The sequence below is a fragment of the Bubalus bubalis genome, chromosome 20 (assembly GCF_019923935.1).
Source record: "Bubalus bubalis isolate 160015118507 breed Murrah chromosome 20, NDDB_SH_1, whole genome shotgun sequence".
In the NCBI taxonomy this organism is placed as follows: Eukaryota; Metazoa; Chordata; class Mammalia; order Artiodactyla; family Bovidae; genus Bubalus; species Bubalus bubalis.
Window position 1 is genome coordinate 43,392,787 of NC_059176.1, and position 16,881 is coordinate 43,409,667.

Below are 16,881 nucleotides of genomic sequence, written 5' to 3' on the forward strand. Positions count from 1 at the left end.
TTTGGGGAAAAACAAGGCCACGGGTCTGTTTTCTTCATTTGGGCTCAGGAGGGAAGGAGAGATGAGAGCAGCTCATGAATCAAGAAATGAGTAAGGGACTTCCCTGGTGGTCCAGTGGTTAAGAATCTGCCTGCCAGTGCATGAGCCACGAGTTTGATTCCTTATTCAGGGAGATCCCACTTCCCCTGGCTTCTCCACAGTTTTCATCTCCATGGAGATGCCCCCTTGCAGCACTGCCCTGATAGAAGCCCCTGAGAGTGGCCTTCCAGCCCCACCCACAGCACTTTCCGTGCTCTGACCAGCCCCCACTCCATGTGAGCCTGCTTCCCACACGAGGCTTAGAGGGGGTGAGCAACTTGCCCAAGGTCCATAGCTCAACACCTGTGAACCAAGCCCTTCTAGGCTATGCCCCCAAACCCATGCTGTCCCCTTTATACTGATGAGTGGCCCTGCTAGGAGAATGTACTATAATGTACTAGGAAGTGGTGGGCATGGTGTAAACCAGAGTAAAGCCCAGCTTGGGGCAGGGGTGCTATGACTTTGCCCCAGTCCATAGTGGCCAGGCAGGAATGTGGGTCTAGTGTTGCCAATTCAGCCTACTTCTCAAAGGAAGCCAAGAATCCAAGATTTTATGTGAAATCTCTCCATTTTCAAGTGATGAAAACTCCTTCAAATGTTTCTTTAAACACTTAAGCCAAAAAAAACACATCTGGCCACTGGGTTCAGTTTGCTGGGTGCCATTTTGTGACATCCGGTTTAAAAGTTCACAGAGGATGTGAGTTTGGTCCATTGAAAGAAAGTTCCATTTCATGAAAAATTATCAAATGTTTCTCTAAACATGATACAAGCCAAACAAAACACAAACTGGATTCAGCATGCAGGTGCCATTTTGTAACATCCAGCTTTAAAATTATGGAGGATGTAAGCTGAGTTCACTTAAAGAAGGATCAACTGAGTGTAAAAATTATCTGTGCAAATCAAGACAAGCCACACACACACACACACACACACACCAACTTACTGATGAAGTCATTTCCCCCAGTGCTTATTGCTCTGAAGACACTTGGTTCAACAGAAGAAAAAGGGAAAGGGCCCACTCCTGCCACCGCTGCAAGCCCATCAGGCAGGCTTGGCATGACCCCTGCCTCATTTGCAGGTAAACAGATTCATCATGATGCACAGTCATGGAATGATCCTTGGGCAAACCAAGGAGCAGAAGAGCTAGACTCCCCATGACCATTGAGTGCTCACCCATCTCTGTAGCTTGGTGCCCTTTAGCAAGGATACACCCTTATTTTCTCCTTTTTTGGTGGGTTACCTCTTCTCAATTGATATTGTTCTCAAATCTGAGCCAAGGATGGTTCCACCCCCAATGGCCCTGGACCAAGTGACTAGATCTAAAACATCCGACCATTGCTAATGATTCCTGGGCCCAGCAGTAAGCAGATTGGCATCAGGGAGGGAAATGAAAGAAATGAAGGGGCTCTGGATCCCTTGCTGCCCTGGGAAGGAAGTGCTTACCAACAAGCCATTGGAGCCGTGGACAGTGACACAGCGGGAGAATGTGTGATGGATGGAGAGATCCTTGACATACGTGGGCGGGTTGTAGCCCCCCTTTTCATCCACGTCGCCTGCCAGGTGGAAGTGGATTGGGTACTGACCAATCAGCTGCTGGCCCATGTGCTTCAGCTCCACGCCCTCCAGGTGTGCGGCCTTGAATCCCAGTGCAAACTGGGAGAGCAAAGCCCAGAGTCAGAAGGGGTCCATGGGGTTGTTCCCTGATCCCCCTCGCTGGTGCCCACATTTCAGAAATGCACATACACATGTTGTCCTCAGAATGTTTCACTGAGCCCCACCTCAGGGACTCAGTAAATCAAAGACATTCTCTGCAAATGGGTTGAGATGCCTGACTCTTCCTACCTCACTGGAGACAGGGTGCTGCTGATAATATAGTGATGTGCAGGGCAACGGATTGTGTGGGATCAAGAGGTCCAGCGGGAATGTGCAGTGGCTGAGGTTTGCCTCAACCTTCTTTTCCTGCCTCCTAAGCTACTGAGCATTATGAGAAAAGGGTAACCCTGAGATAACCTGGGGGACGCTAGCAAGAAGTGTGCCCTAGGAGGGTTAGGGAGTCCAAGAGAGGATGGACCCTGGGGCAGTAAGAGCCCAGGTTGTGGTCCACCGTCTGAGGCCCTCTCCTGGCTGGGGGAAGGGGAAGCTGAGCTTGAGGTCTTCATCAGCCCGTGACTCTAGTAGTGTGTGTATGAGTTGTAGGGTGTTCCACACTCTTATGTCATAGTACACTCAGAGCCATTCCTACGCATTTCAAAGGACCCACTTGATCGCAATGAATGTCTATACTCCAGGAACTCACCATGAAAGCACAGTTCAAAAACAACTCCTGCCCCAGGTTGAGCTCTGCTAACTTCTACTAGGGAAGGATGACTTCAGGACATGCTAACCATTCCTTCCAAAAACAGGTGCCCATTGAAATGCCGAGTCTAGCAGTGGCTGCCCTGGAGAGCTGTGTTAACAATGATTCTGGGTCTAGTTTGGGCAAAGTGGGAAGGAGTGCTCTGGTCACTCAGAGATTTACTCTCAAGATGGGAAACAGGATTGTAGCAGCCTGAGTGACATAAACCTGCTATTTTTGCTTTAATCTCCCTAATGATTTTGTACTACCACCCCTGCCCCCTCTCCTCCCCAGACACTGATTGGAAATATGTAGAAGTGGTATTGGAGGTTGCAGTGACTGGGATGACTGCTTGAATTTAATGAGCAGGGGCCAGAGATGCTAGAAATCTTATTATATAGACCCCTGTGACAAAAAAAAATTGTCTTACCTATGCCAGCAGGGACCCCATGATGAACTGTTTCGCTCAATTATTCCTTTCTGTTAGATTACTAAAAAAAAAGTCTTATCCTTAGAGCATATGATTTTAGCTTCAAAAGAATTATCTTTACAAAACTCCAGGGTATACTGTTATTCCACCAGTTTTAACCTCAGGTCACTGGAAGCAATGGCTTCATGAAGAAGGCTGGCGTGTCTTAGGATATTCAATATGCCAGGTATAGGCACTTTAATAGAGAGATGCTAAAGAAATTCCCCTATGAGCTGAATGGTAGGAAAACATGAGCTCCAGTGAATTGATACCATTTTTCTTTGTTGCGCAATGAGAACCCCTGTAGCTCATTATCTCTGCCTTGGTCTTGAGTCTCTACTGGGAAACTCACAGGTAAATGTGAAGCTAGAACTTCTAGTTCTCCCTTGCTTATCACCTTCTCTATATTTTAGCAGTGTGCGTGTGTGCTAAGTCGCTTCAGTCGTGTCCAACTCTTTGCGGCTCCTCTGTCCATGGGATTACCCAGGCAAGACTACTGGAGTAGGTTGCCATATCCTCCTCTAGGGGATCTTCCCAGCCTAGGGATTGAACCTGAGTCTCTTATGTCTCCTGCATTGGCAGGCAGGTTCTTTACCACTAGCACCACCTGGGAAGGATCTATCATAAATGTGACTTTGTGTGACTTAAATGCCCTTTCTTTTATAAAGTCCTCAGGGTTAACTAATGAAGAAAGGGAATGAAAGCCATAATTGAAAATTGAAAACCATGAAAGCAGGAAGCACAGTGTGATGGGTGCCACATGCCTGGGGAGCAGGAGATGTTCCTCGTCATCTCTCTCATTCCCAAGTACTGACAGATGTAATTGCACACCAATGGATAATACACAAGACTCCTCCAGCTTCCAGAGAGTACCCCTCTCTTGATCCTACCCCTTGCCTCCCAATCCCTTCCCTACTAAGCACCCCTACCCCCGGATGTCATCATGCAAATCCTCCTGGTTGGGTTGACAGACTCTGCCAGGTAGATTCGTCATACCTTGATGTGGCCCCCAAAAGTGTCGAAGTCAAAGAAGTTGCAGAGGTGGTTGCTGTAGGGGTAGCACTCGGCCTCCATCTCCCCCATCACCACGATGTTCCGACTCAGGAGTCCCACCTCGGCACGCATGTCCACACCGTCAATCTCCTCCCCGATGTGCAGGTACATCGGCTTGCCTAGGGCAGAAGAAGGGAAGCAGGGAGCATCAGAGGTGCTGCCTGAATCCACTGTGCCCACCAGGTGCTTCCACTGCTTCTGTGGTACCTGGGGTTGTCCACGACCCTGAGCCCCGTTTTATGGAAGAATGAAGCCCAGGGAGATGAAATTACTTGCCTGGATGAAGAGCCAGACATAAATGCTCACATCTGAAGCCCATGGCAGACATGGCTATTTGTCCCCTAATTCCTACCCTCTTTCTGCTTATCAGTACTAGAAACTTCTATTTTAGCTGATGCAAGACTCCCCGGGACAACCATACTCCCTAGCCTCCCTGCAGGTCAGCGTGGTCAGAGGCAATGCGTGCACCCTGCAGGTGGCTCCCGCTCTCCCCTGGGGCTGAGATGTGGGCACTGGTGGTGGGCCATCCTTGCCTATGTGAGAATATACCCTGGAGACGGCACAGCAACCAGAAGGAAGAAACCTGGGCTCTGGATGATCCCACAGAACTCACGCCCTAGACTGCCTACCAGTTGGGTTTCTTACAGACACAAGACAAACCCCCTCTTCAAAGCCACTGTGATAAAGGGAAGCCTAGCATGCTGCAGTCTGTGGGGTTGCAAAGAGTCGGACTTGACCGAGAGACTGAACAACAAAAACAACAGGCTGCCTTTAAATTTAGCTCGTCCCTGAGACTGCTGACCTGGCTCCTAGGTGCTGTCTCTTTCTTCTGAGGATGTAATTATAGACCGCAACAGTCTCTGGTGCTGATTTGCAGCCCGAACCATACCACGGACACCGCTTGACTTTCACTGTGACCTTGACTAGAGAAGCAGGGCACAGAGCTTGGCCCCTCGATTCCACTGGTGCCCACATGCAAAGGCTGTGGTTGTACTGAGCCCCGAGTTGCACCCACTGACAGTAACCTCACCCTGCCCTCTCATCCACGGGGAGGGCTGGCTCCTCTGTCCAGTCCTTCACCTAGCTAACATCCCGTGGGTGGGTCTGCACTTTTTCAAAGGATGTTTATTGCCTTGGATTTCTGCAGACTCAGGGAGGCGGTGGTTTCTTTGAAGCATCTCAGTTCAAGATGTGAGACCAGTGCCTGGCAAAGCTGAGAAAATATTCCCTTTGGAATTGGTATTTGTCTCCTCTGGCTACAGAAACAACTGACCACAAATTTAGTGGTTTAAGACAACAGAAATTTCTTATTCTTTTTTGGTCATGCCATGTGGCATGTGAGATCTTAGTCCCCCAACCAGGGATGAAACTCATGTCCGCTGCAGTGGAAGCATGGAGTCCTAACCACTGGACCTTCAGGGAAATCCAAAGACAACAGAAATGTCTGACAGTCCTGGAGTTCAGAAGTTCAAAATCCATTCCACCAGGTTACAGTCAGAAGTCGACAGTGCCGGTTCTGTTGGGAGGCTCCAGGGAGAGTTCGCTCCTGGCCTTTTGCAGATCCAGTCAGTGGTCAATGTTCCTGGGTTGCTGTTCAGTCGCTCAGTCGTGTCTGATTCTTTGTGACCCCCTGGACTGCAACACGCCAGGCTTCCCTGCCCTTCACTATCTCCTGGAGTTTGCTCAAGCTCATGTCCATTGAGTCAGTGATGTCATTCAATCATCTCATCCTCATCCACTTCTTCTGCCTTCAATCTTTCCCTCTGACTCTGACATTACTATATCTCTCTTTTAAGGGCCATTTTGGGCTTCCCTGGTGGCTCGGTGGTAAAGAATCCACCTCCAATGCAAGAGATGTGGGTTCAGGCTCTGGCCTGGGGAAGATACCACATGCTGTGGACCAACTAAGCCCGTGTTTCACACCTACTGAGCCTGTGCTCTAGAGGCGCTGCTGCTGCCAAGTCACTTCAGTCGTGTCCGACTCCGTGTGACCCCATAGACGGCAGCCCACCAGGCTCCCCCGTCCCTGGGATTCTCCGGGCAAGAACACTGGAGTGGGTTGCCATTTCCTTCTCCAATGCATGAAAGTGAAAAGTGAAAGTGAAGCCGCTCAGTCGTGTCTGACCCTCAGCAACCCCATGGATTGCAGCCTGCCAGGTTCCTCTGTCCATGGGATTCTCTAGGCAGGAGTACTGGAGTGGGGTGCCATTGTCTTCTCAGAGGCGGAAGAACCGCAACTACTGAGCCCAAGTGCTGTAACTACTGAAGCCCACACACCCCAGAACCCATGCTCCGCAACAAAAGAAGCCACTGCAATAAGAAGCTTCTGCATTGCAACTGCGACTAGAGAGTTGCCCTGCTCACCACAACTAGAGAAAAGCTCATGCAGCAATGAAGACCCAGCACAGCCAAAATAAATAAATACTTTAGGGACCCTTTTGATTCCACCGAGCCCACCCAGATAATCCAGGTTCACCTCCCATCTCATGAGCCTTAACTTAAGGACATCAACCAAGTCCCTTTTGCCACCAAGGTAATATTTGCACACAGCTCCAAGGAGCACAGCAGCCTGCCCAGCCGCCCGCAGGATGGACAGAGTAAAACCCAGACTCTTGTGGGCTTATCCACCATCACTCCCTCACGGCCCTTTCTGCTCCAGCCAGATCTCACCACCCATCCTACCCACAACGAGCCTCTGCTTTTTACATCTTAGAGATTTTACCTAAGCTTCTCTCTCTGGTTAGGACAGCCTCCTCCCTTTGTCCATGGAGCAAATCACTTTGTTCCTCAAGATCTAGCTCCTTTTCAGTGAAGTCTTCCCCGACCATGCTCAACGTCAGCCTTCACATCTTGGGGTCCCCACAGCGCTTGGCAGAGCCAAGAAACCAGGCCATGCATCCCCAGGTTTCCAACCACCCCTCAGAGTGTATGCATTTCAGAGTTCAGGGGGCTCCTCTCAATTTGTCAGCATCCATTTTAAAATATGGTGTGTCCAGGGACTTCCCTGTGGTCCAGTGGTTAAGACTCTGTGCTTCCAATACAGGGGGAGCGGGTTAGAGTCAGGGAACTAAGATCCCACATCTTGAGTGGCGTGGCCAAAAAAGAAATGATGTGGAGACAGTATGGGAACCAGAGGTTTCTGTTCCTGGGGGTGGCCAGAGGGCCCTCCTCAGGAATTCAGTCTCAACACAACTGGAGGGGAGAGACAGTGGATGAGGAGGACTGTGGCTCTGGAGCCAGGCTGTCCGGGTCAGAATCTGACTCAGATCATTGCTGTGGATCCCTGAGCACGTCATTTAAGCTTCCTGAACCTCAGACTCTATCTATACAATGGAGACAATCATAGCACACATCTCCAAACGTAGAGATAGTTGTGAAATGAATTAATCCAGGGAATGTGCCTGGAACAGCCCTGGGCACATGGCTGGGGGCTAGTGCTCCCACCATTGGCTTCACGCTTATGATGGGAGTTCATAGAAAGTAGGTTTGACAGCTTTCTCGGTTCCGTGGGCTGGGGTGGAGGAGTGGAGGAGGGAAAGAAGCCAGGGGTAGGGGGAACTTCCAGGTGGATGGAGGCACTCTGTTGATTAGAGTCCTGGGAGCAGAGGTGGGAAGACAGACTGAGAGCTGGGAGAACTCTCCAGTCCCACCGCCTCCTCCCCCGCCTGCAGTGGGGCTTCCCTATCAGGGCTCTGACAGACCTCATGGCTGCTTTATCTGCCCTGCCGCTGTGTTCACAGGCCACTCCCAGGCCACGATGCCAGGGAAGCTGTGCACTCTGCTTTCTCAGCATCCTGTCCTGTCTGCAGAATTCTCCCAGCTGGCCTCCACCCACCCTCCCTTCCTTCTCTAAGCTCTGATACAGGAAGGCCAAAGGTAGGGGGTATTGAGAGCGGGGGTGGAGCGGTTGGGCTGGGGTGTGGGGTAAAGCAGGCAGGCATGGCCAAGCTGGATTTGTCTCAAATAATCCAGAAGGGCTGTGAGCACAGACGAGGGGTGGGAAAGGCGTGGGGTGCAGAGGGACCCACACAGGAACAAAACTCTGACCTTTCTGAGTGCTCACCCTACGGCTGGTTCTACAATGCCCCCTCTCTGCAGCGCAGTCATGGCACAGGACACTCTGGGCTCAAGAGAAAAACGAACATCGAGGATCTTCCACCCTGTGCATGTGGTTCCCGACCTAGCATGATCCAGGGATTCTGGGGGAGGGGGCAGTGGGGCCTGCCCTTCTCAGACCATGGGGACAAGCCCAGAGGGACTTGGGCTGGAGGGTCCCAGAGAGGCAGATTTCAGCTATAGAGTGCCCTAGATTCTGCCTCCTGTCTAGTCATCTTTGAGTGAAGATGCTGAGAGAACACACAGCCTTTGAACTTGAGAGCTCTGACTCTGAATCTTGGCTCATATCCTCCAAGAAGACTTGCTGGGTCTACAACAGCAGCAATCCCCAGAAAGTTCTGAGATGAAGGGCATGCTCTACTCCGTGTCAGCTACTGGCCCCAGGTGGTCACTGAACGCTTAAAATCTGGCTAGTATGACTGAGGAATGGAATTTCCTTTTTAAAATTAATTTTAATTACATTTATATAGCCATAAATGGTTGGTGGCTACCATAGTGGAAAGCATTAGTCTAGACATTTAATTTCCATGAAGAAATGAAGAAGATGTTTCTTCATCTGGGTCATGGAGAAAACAGTAGCCTTCACCTTTTTATGCTATCATCGAGCGTGAGAAAGATGGTTCATGTAAAGTGTTTAGCATATTGTAGGAAACTCAAAAAATGTTAATACTAATTAACAGTAGTATTACTTAAAAGTATGTGTGTGTGTGTGATATTGGGTGGTTACAAGCAAAGTGGGAAGTGGAGAATGAAAACAGGGTAGAAAATTGAAGACATTTTCCATTGCCATGTCAGGAGGTGTTGAGAATCACACTGTGGTTGGCAAAACTTGGAAATTTTTTTTTTTTAGATGATTCACACGTTTTCATGACTTTGTTATCCCCATCTGTTTCCCATCAGAAAAGCCTTAAAATGCAAAAAGTCTGTTTACTGGAATTTGGGGGCAGTGAGGAAAGAGGAGCCAGGAAGGCTGCATCCCACTCTGCAGCCAGCCTGGGGAGGAGGACTGATTGGTAACCGGGTGGCAGCACCATTTTGGAAAAGAACAAAGCAGCTGGAGTCCCCGCTCCATGTCACTAGGGGATGGACAGCCAGAGAATGGGCTTGGAACCAAAGAGGAGAAATGAGGGCCTCCCCAGGACAGACGGACAGACACATACACACACCTTACCTGGGACTTTTCTCACTGGGGGTGCTGTTTTCACAAAAGCCCTAAAGCTTCTGAATAAGATGGTCCCACCCTTGCTTAAGGGGCCACGGGGGAGGCTGGGCTGTGGGACTTGGAGATACAGACATGGGCAGTCATGAACCAAAGGAGCTTGGAGGGTCCTGACATGGGGGTACACTCCTCTCTACTCACTCTTTCCTCCTTGGTCCTCCCAGGACCCGAAGCAGCCCCATCTCACACTCTGTCCAGCCTGAACAGTCTTCAAGAAGCCGCTAGAACCACTGGTCAAACACTGCCACCTGGAGCCACGCTTAATCATTTACCCCTGAACCATGCTGTGGGGCGAGGCAGAAGTGCCCTCATATCACACGGTTCCCTTTCTCAAGGTCATTCATGGCACTACCTGCTGTCCTGTTAGGTCTTGTTCATGTTGAAATCTCCCTCCAGGCCTAGAGGTGCCCAGCACTGAGGTGCAGATGGGGGCTGGTGTGAACAGGCCAGGGCCTCTTCCAGGGGTGCTCCTTCTTCTCCCTCCCTGAAGGCTGGGCCTCAAAGGCAAGCTTTCAGCCCCCTAGAAGCCACAAATGTAGCCCCAGAATCAGGGTCACCTCACAGAGGGCAGTGACAAAGCTCACACATCTGAATGCCACTCCTGCCAAGCCCCAGAGGACACCTGGCATCCCAGAAGGCCTGTCTGCCTCTACTGTCCTTGGGAGACACACGTCACCAAGGGAGGACCCCAGGGCCTGGCACTCACTAGGAACTGCTTCCCTTGGTGCCATCCTGTAAGTGGGGAGCAAGGAAGTCTAAAAAGCCATTGCACTTAGAAGAAAGCCCCCAGATTCTTTCTCAAGCACACTTCCACTAGCCAAAAAGACGGTGTCAAATTTTACTTTTTGTAGTTTTGTTTCTAAGATAATAGATACTTTCAGTATGTTGGTTATATTTTCTCAATCCATAGTATTCTTCTACCCCAGATTCTAATACTTCTCTAGGTACAATGGTCCTGTGGCAGCTGATATATTTTAAAAAATTTTTATTGGGTTATAGTTGATTTACAGTGGTGTGTTAATTTCTGCTGTACAGCAAAGTGAATCAGTTATATATATATACATATATATATACATACATACATACATACATACATGCCCTCTTTTTAAAACTCCTTTCCATATAGGCCATTACAGAGGACTGAGTAGAGTTCCCCGTGCCGTATGCTGCTGCTGCTGCTAAGTCACTTCAGTCGTGTCCGACTCTGTGCGACCCCAGAGATGGCAGCCCACCAGGCTCCCCTGTCCCTGGGATTCTCCAGGCAAGAACACTGGAGTGGGTTGCCATTTCCTTCTCCAATGCATAAAAGTGAAAAGTCAAAGTGAAGTCGCTTAGTCGAGTCCGACTCTTAGCGACCCCATGGACTGCAGCCTACAAGGCTCCTCCATCCATGGGATTTTCCAGGCAAGAGTACTGGAGTGGGGTGCCATTGCCTTCTCCTTATCAGTCATCTATTTTATACACAATAATATGTATGTGTCAAGCTCAATCTCTCCTCCTGCTCTTTACCCCCTGGTAACCATAAGCTTGTTCTCTACATCAGTGACTCTATTTCTGTTTTGTAGATAAGTTCATTTGTACCTGTTTTTTAGATTCCACATATAGCAGCTGATATTTTTAATGCCTAGTATTGATTTGCCTTTCTCTGCTAATACATCTCAATTTTCCTCTGGGGAGTGACTGTATCCATGCAATGCAGTCTTCGAAGGACAGTTAATGATGGTGTCCTAGCCAGAGGGTAAGCATGTGAGCCATCAACCCAATCAATGCTATCTCCTGGAAGGTAACTTTCGAGCACCATGTCCCAGGACATGCAAATAGTGATGCCTTAAGGAGGCTGCCCATGCATTCCTGCACCCCAGATCCCTGAAGCTGCCCTATTTCTGGTCTTTGTTTGCAGCATGACTGCCCAGCTTCTATTTAGCTCTCTAAGTTGAATAGTTTCCCAATTAATTTCTATGTTGTTTAAGGTAGTTGAATTGGATTCTGTCGCTTACAACCAACAACTCTAATCAATACATGACTCCCCTCCCCAAAGAATAATTGCCCTGGACTATAAACAAGGTCTCTTTTTACATCTTTGTTGTTGTTGTTTAGTCACTAACTTGTGTCCAGCTCTTTGTGACCCCATGGACTGTAGCCCACCAGGCTCCTCTGTTCACAGGACTTCCCTGGCAAGAATACTAGATGGGTTGCCATTTTCTCCTCCAGGAGATCTTCCTGACCCAGGAATCAAACCCTCATCTCCTGCATTGGCAGGCGGATTCTTTACCACTGAGCCATTTGGGTAGCACCCTTTTTACCTCTAAACATCTATAATTCCAGTAACCTCACATAACATAAATAACCAGGGCATTTAAGTTAAGATTTAGGAGAAGAAAAAGGAAATTTAAAAGGTAGAGAAAGAAGACATTTACATTTTTGTGGTAAGTTAAATTATTGCTAACAAATATACACTCCCTCCCCTCTGTCTTAATGGGAGAAATAGAGTTCCCCATTCATGTTGAGCTGGACCATGTGATCTATTGGAAGGTATGTGTAAGAGGGTTCAAGTTTGGAGCTCAGGCAGGCCTTAGGAGTCCTCCTGTGATTCTGTTCACTTCTCCACCATGAACAATAGTATGTCCTTGGGAAGAATGAGAGTCACATGGAACTGACCCGAACCCAACCCTTGGAGCCAAGTTTAGTCTAGAAAAGCTGAACCCTACATAGCCTATAGATGCATTAGTAAGAAATAAAAGTTTGCTAGGAAATTTTAAGAAATTTTTGTTGTTGTTGTTATGCAGCATTATCATCGCTATAGCTGACTGCTACAAATTTGTTTTTATTTCAGTCAACTTTAAGCCTAGCAATTTTCAGTTTCATCTAGCCTAGGAAGGGGTAAGCAAATGTCCTACCTGCTACTTTGACCTGGTTGGGGGCACAGGTTCTGCAGGGGAGCACCTGGAACTCTTCTGCCTGGTACATGGAGTAATCAGTACTGGCAACAACCAGCGTGTCCCCAGGCTTCCATGACTGTACATTGTCTTCCAGATGCAGGATGGTGCTGTTCACATTGGTGTCGATGGTGACGGTGAGTTTGGGCCTCACTATAACCCAAAATAGGAGACACTGAGAGATAAACCTTTGCTCCTGGCAAACTTCCACCTCTTCCCTTACCCTCCCTAAATCAGTAAATGCCAGGTTTGCCTATCCAAAACCCAAATCACCAGGCTCGCCCCGAACCAGTCTTGGTATGGTTTTTGTTTTTTTTTTTAAGTCATCAAAAAACCCTACCAGAAAAGAGCCATTCATTAGCTCTGGGCAGGGGAATTTTCCACTAACTCCTTAGCTGGAGTTAAATGGGGCTGTCTCTCCACACCCACTTTGCAAAAGATGTAAAACAAATATAGTTTCTCTCAACTATTATTTACAGTAGCTGTCAGTCTCCCCTTCCAAAAAACTCCCATCCCTAATGACTGCCTTCTGGAGATGGCCAAGTGCCCTCGAGAAGAAACCGACCATTTCCAACCCCTGCTAACAAGCACCTCGGGAACTGGGTTTAAAATAATAGCATCCAGAGAGGCCATGGGCTACGTATCTCTGTGGGGGCGGGCTGCAGGAAGGTCAGCTCCGTCCACAGCACCCTGGTTGCCTTGAATAGGCCCTTCCCCTTCCTGAAAGGCGTATGGGCAGGGTGGGGCTCCACTGGCTCCTGCCAACTCCGAGGACCCTCCCACGGTTCCTGTGTCATAGAAGGGCTCTCCATCGAGAACTTGGCAGGAGCACCATGTCACTGAGATGCCCGGAGGTGGCTGACCCCGCCGCCCAAACTCGCAGTGGATAGCTGCCAGCTGGAGGAACCGAGCCACGGAGGCAAGAGTGTCCCCAGTAAGGGGCTGCTTACCAGGCTTTCCGCACAGGAACCGCACACGGTAGCTCTGGCAGGCTTGGCCCCGGTCATAGCACACAAACCTATAATCCTGGCCTCTTTTATAGACAACCTCAGTGGTGAGGTTGACTCCATCCAATGTAGTGGCCTGGGAATGGCACAGAAATTACAAAGTCATTTCTCTTTGTAAAGAAGGAAGGTGATGATTAATGTTACAAACATATACTCGCAAGTCTAAAATCGCTGCTGCGAAACTTATTTACAATGGCCTTTAGACTATTATTCTAACGTTTCCCCTTCTCTATTCTGTTATAAGAAGGGCAGCATGAAGTCACAGGGTGGATAAAAATCTTGCCTGGGGTCCCACCATATTTGGTATCCAAACCAGTGAGTGACTACACTGGGGAACAGTTTACAGAGTGTTTATCACCACCACATGCTTTTTTAAGAGCTGGGCGGGCTGCTTTCTACTCTCCCCCATCCAGAGGTCCACAGTGGCCAACATTTACTGAAGGCTCATTGGATCAACCTGTTGGTGCCCAAATGTGACTCCATATCCTGTGGGGAGCCTTTAAAAATACTCTTGCTGGGACTTCTCTGGTGATCCAGTGGTTAAGAATCCGCCTGCCCATGCAGGGGACATGGGTTTGATCTCTGGTCTGGGAAGACCCTACATGCCTCGGAGCAACTAAGCCTGTGCACCACAACTACTGAGTCTGTGCTCTAGAGGCGGTGAGACGCAACTACTGAGCCCATGTGCTGCAACTACTGAAGCCTGAGTGCATAGAGCCTGTGCTTGGCAGCAAGAGAAGCCACCAAAATGAGTATGCACACCACAACTAGAGTAGCTCCCACTCACTGCAACTAGAGAAAGCTGATGCAGCAGCGAAGACCCAGTGCAGCCACCAAAAAAAAACCAAAATGCTCACGCTCAGGCCCCATCCTCAGAGTCTCGGATTTGATTGTGTCCAGGGTACAACCTGGACAAGAGAACTTTGAAAGACTGCCCCAGGTGATTCCAATGGGAAGTTAAGTTTGACAACCCTTTTTGTAGTTATGGAGCTCCATACATTTTTTTTCAATTTGTTTTTTATTTTTTGGCCTCACTGTGCACCACATGAAATCTTAGTTCCATGACGAGGGAATGAACCCTCACCCCCTGCCTTGGAAGTGCAGAATCTTAACCACTGGGGGCCACCAGGGAAGTCCCTGAGTTCCATACATTATTAACATACATTATTGCATTCCCTCTTCCTGGCTCTGAGGTCTATGAGGTTGATGCTGGTTTTAAGGATCTGGAAACATACTCAGAGAGGTTGGGTAACTTGCCCAGCATCACACAGCTGGTAAGAGGCAGGGCCAGAATCTGAATCTGGACCCATCCAGTGATAGAGCGGTGCCTCGCAGCCCCTTGCGCTGCTGTTCTTACTGTCCTGTGTTCAGTGTCTGTCTCCTACCAGGGGGGTGGTGGGCTCTGGAAGGGCCAGGTATTGCTTCTTCCCTGATCTCAGCATCCAATCCAAGGCCAGGCACGCAGCAGAGTCTCAGCTGATGGCAGCTCCAAGGCCAGGTTGAGAATCTTAGGAGTGGGTTCAGAGGAGGGCACAGTCCCTGCCAGCTGGGGCTCACCCCAGGGCCGGGGTGTGTCTGCACCACGACGGTGGCTGTCATCAGAGACTTGCAATTTAGAGCAAGGGCCACAGCTGTTGTCCTTTTTGGCACAAAGACCAAAGGGACCAGGGCTAGGCAAATAGGAAAGCGAAGTATAGTCCATCTAAAAAAGGGGGGGGCAGCAGATACTCGTTGTCTGTGGTTTGGGAGGAGAGCTGTGGAAATTTGAGTTTAGCCAGAATAAAAATTCAGGCCTTTCCTGCAGGCAACATGCTCAAGTCCTTATCTGGGGTGGTTCCTGCAGCAGAGAGGCAGGCACTGCCGACTCACCCTTAGAGGAAATCACAAAGGCTCACAGGGATTTAGGTGCAAGTTCAAGGTCACCTGACTGTCAAGCCCACTCCTCTGACTCCCAGATCTTTCCCCCTGAGGCCAGCATGTTTTTCAGTAGGACATCCCTGAATATTGAGAACTGAGCCTAAAAACATCATCCCGGGGAGCTGGACATTTTTTAAGGTACAACATCCAACAAAAATTTCAAGAAAACCTCTATTCAATTTTATTGTTTTTCTTTTTCTCCCTTTTAAATCATAAGAATGACCTCAGTTTTGGACAAGAAGAGTAAAAAGGGCTTTCCCACTGTTCAGTGAACTTGATCTTCACAATGTGATTGTTATTCTTGATAATAATTATAAAATAACTAGCAATGTCATAGGCTTCTCTGGTGGCTCAGTGGTAAAGAATCCACCTGCCAATGCAGGCAGGCGATGCAGGTTTGATCCCTGGTCTGGGAAGATCCCCTAGAGAAGGAAATGGTAACCCACTCCAGTGTTCTTGCCTGGGAAATCCCATGGACAGAGGAGTCTGGCAGGTTACTGTCCTTGGGGTCACAAAAGAGTCAGGCACAAGTTAGTGACTAAACAAGCAATATCATAATAAATAATAATATAAACAATTTTAAAATAATAAAAGAAAATTATGGGCACTCGCTGTAGGTCAGAAGCTTCATGTATTGCTGCATTAAATCCACAAAATAATCCCATGAAGGAACAGTTATTATCTCCATTTTGCTTAGGAGGAAATTGAGACACTAAATTAAATCAGCTTGACTGATAGATATGGCCAAGATTGCTAGTGAGGAACCCAGGGTGCAACATTTAAGGCAGCACTCTCTCTCCAGGGTCACGTGAGTGCAGAGTTGGCACCTGGGAGGCAGCGCCACCTTAAATTTGGTGTTTTGGGCACCTCACAGGTCCCAAAGGACATGTGAGTCCATTAGGTTCCACAGGTCTTGAAAGGCAGGTGAGTTTTAAGAGAGAAGATGGGAAGCAAGGAGATTTCAGCCCAGGATAATCATCAGAAGGGTGAGGACATGGGAACTGGGGACTATTGTTTTTGGGTTTGATTTTGCAGAATCACAAATGATCAGATGTTGAAAAACTTTCCTTGAGTTGAGGTCAACTGTACTAGTCTTAACTATTTCCAACTATTTTTCTTTCCAACTCACCATCCTGCCCAGGTGACAAATGTCCTAACACCCCCTCTCCTCCAAAGGATTTGACTGCAGGTATCTCAGGGACCTCTTGTGCAGGGCCCTCGGGGTGATCAGAGGTGGCAAGTGACCCCAGTAACCTGTGATTTCCCATGGTGGCAAAGACAGGCACCTGGGCATTTCAGTTTTGTCTCAGTCTCTCTGGTGGGTCAATTAACTTGGGCATTTAGCTCCTGGCAGATGTGTCTCACACTCTATTGATGAAGAGAATGAAATCTTGCTTCTCTCACCTGTGGTAAACATAGCATAAGCCTGGTTTTGCTTTTTTGACTTCAGAAAAACCCAGAGTATCGTCTACCTCATTGCCTCTGATGACTATAAAGAAATGGGTTGATGGCGAGAAAGGAGGTAAGCCTGACATTTTCAGGATAGAGCACTTCCTGTTTCTTTTATTTCTTAATTTGTATCGGAGTATAGTTGTCTTACTATGTTGTGTTAGTTTCTGCTGTTCAGCAAAGTAAATGGGCCCTGCAGTGTGGTGGCAGCCTAGTGGTTACAGAGTATGGGGTTGGTCCCCATGGAAGGTCTGGGATTATTGAGTTGGTGAGCAGTCATGTTGTTGTTGCTGTTTAGTCAC

At 48.6% G+C, this 16,881-nt stretch overlaps 1 protein-coding gene across 1 annotated transcript in view; it reads right to left on the minus strand.

Annotated features, from left to right (window-relative positions):
* The window catches only part of LOC102393792 (cell migration inducing hyaluronidase 1), a 161,795-nt gene that overhangs the window by 37,015 nt on the left and 107,899 nt on the right, over positions 1 to 16,881 (minus strand). The window contains exons 10-13 of the mRNA XM_025271754.3: positions 13,157 to 13,289; positions 12,168 to 12,359; positions 3,879 to 4,054; positions 1,522 to 1,731 (exon numbers count right to left, since the gene is read on the minus strand). Coding sequence (XP_025127539.3) covers positions 1,522 to 1,731; positions 3,879 to 4,054; positions 12,168 to 12,359; positions 13,157 to 13,289 — 711 coding nt within the window. The remainder of the gene's footprint in view (positions 1 to 1,521; positions 1,732 to 3,878; positions 4,055 to 12,167; positions 12,360 to 13,156; positions 13,290 to 16,881) is intronic.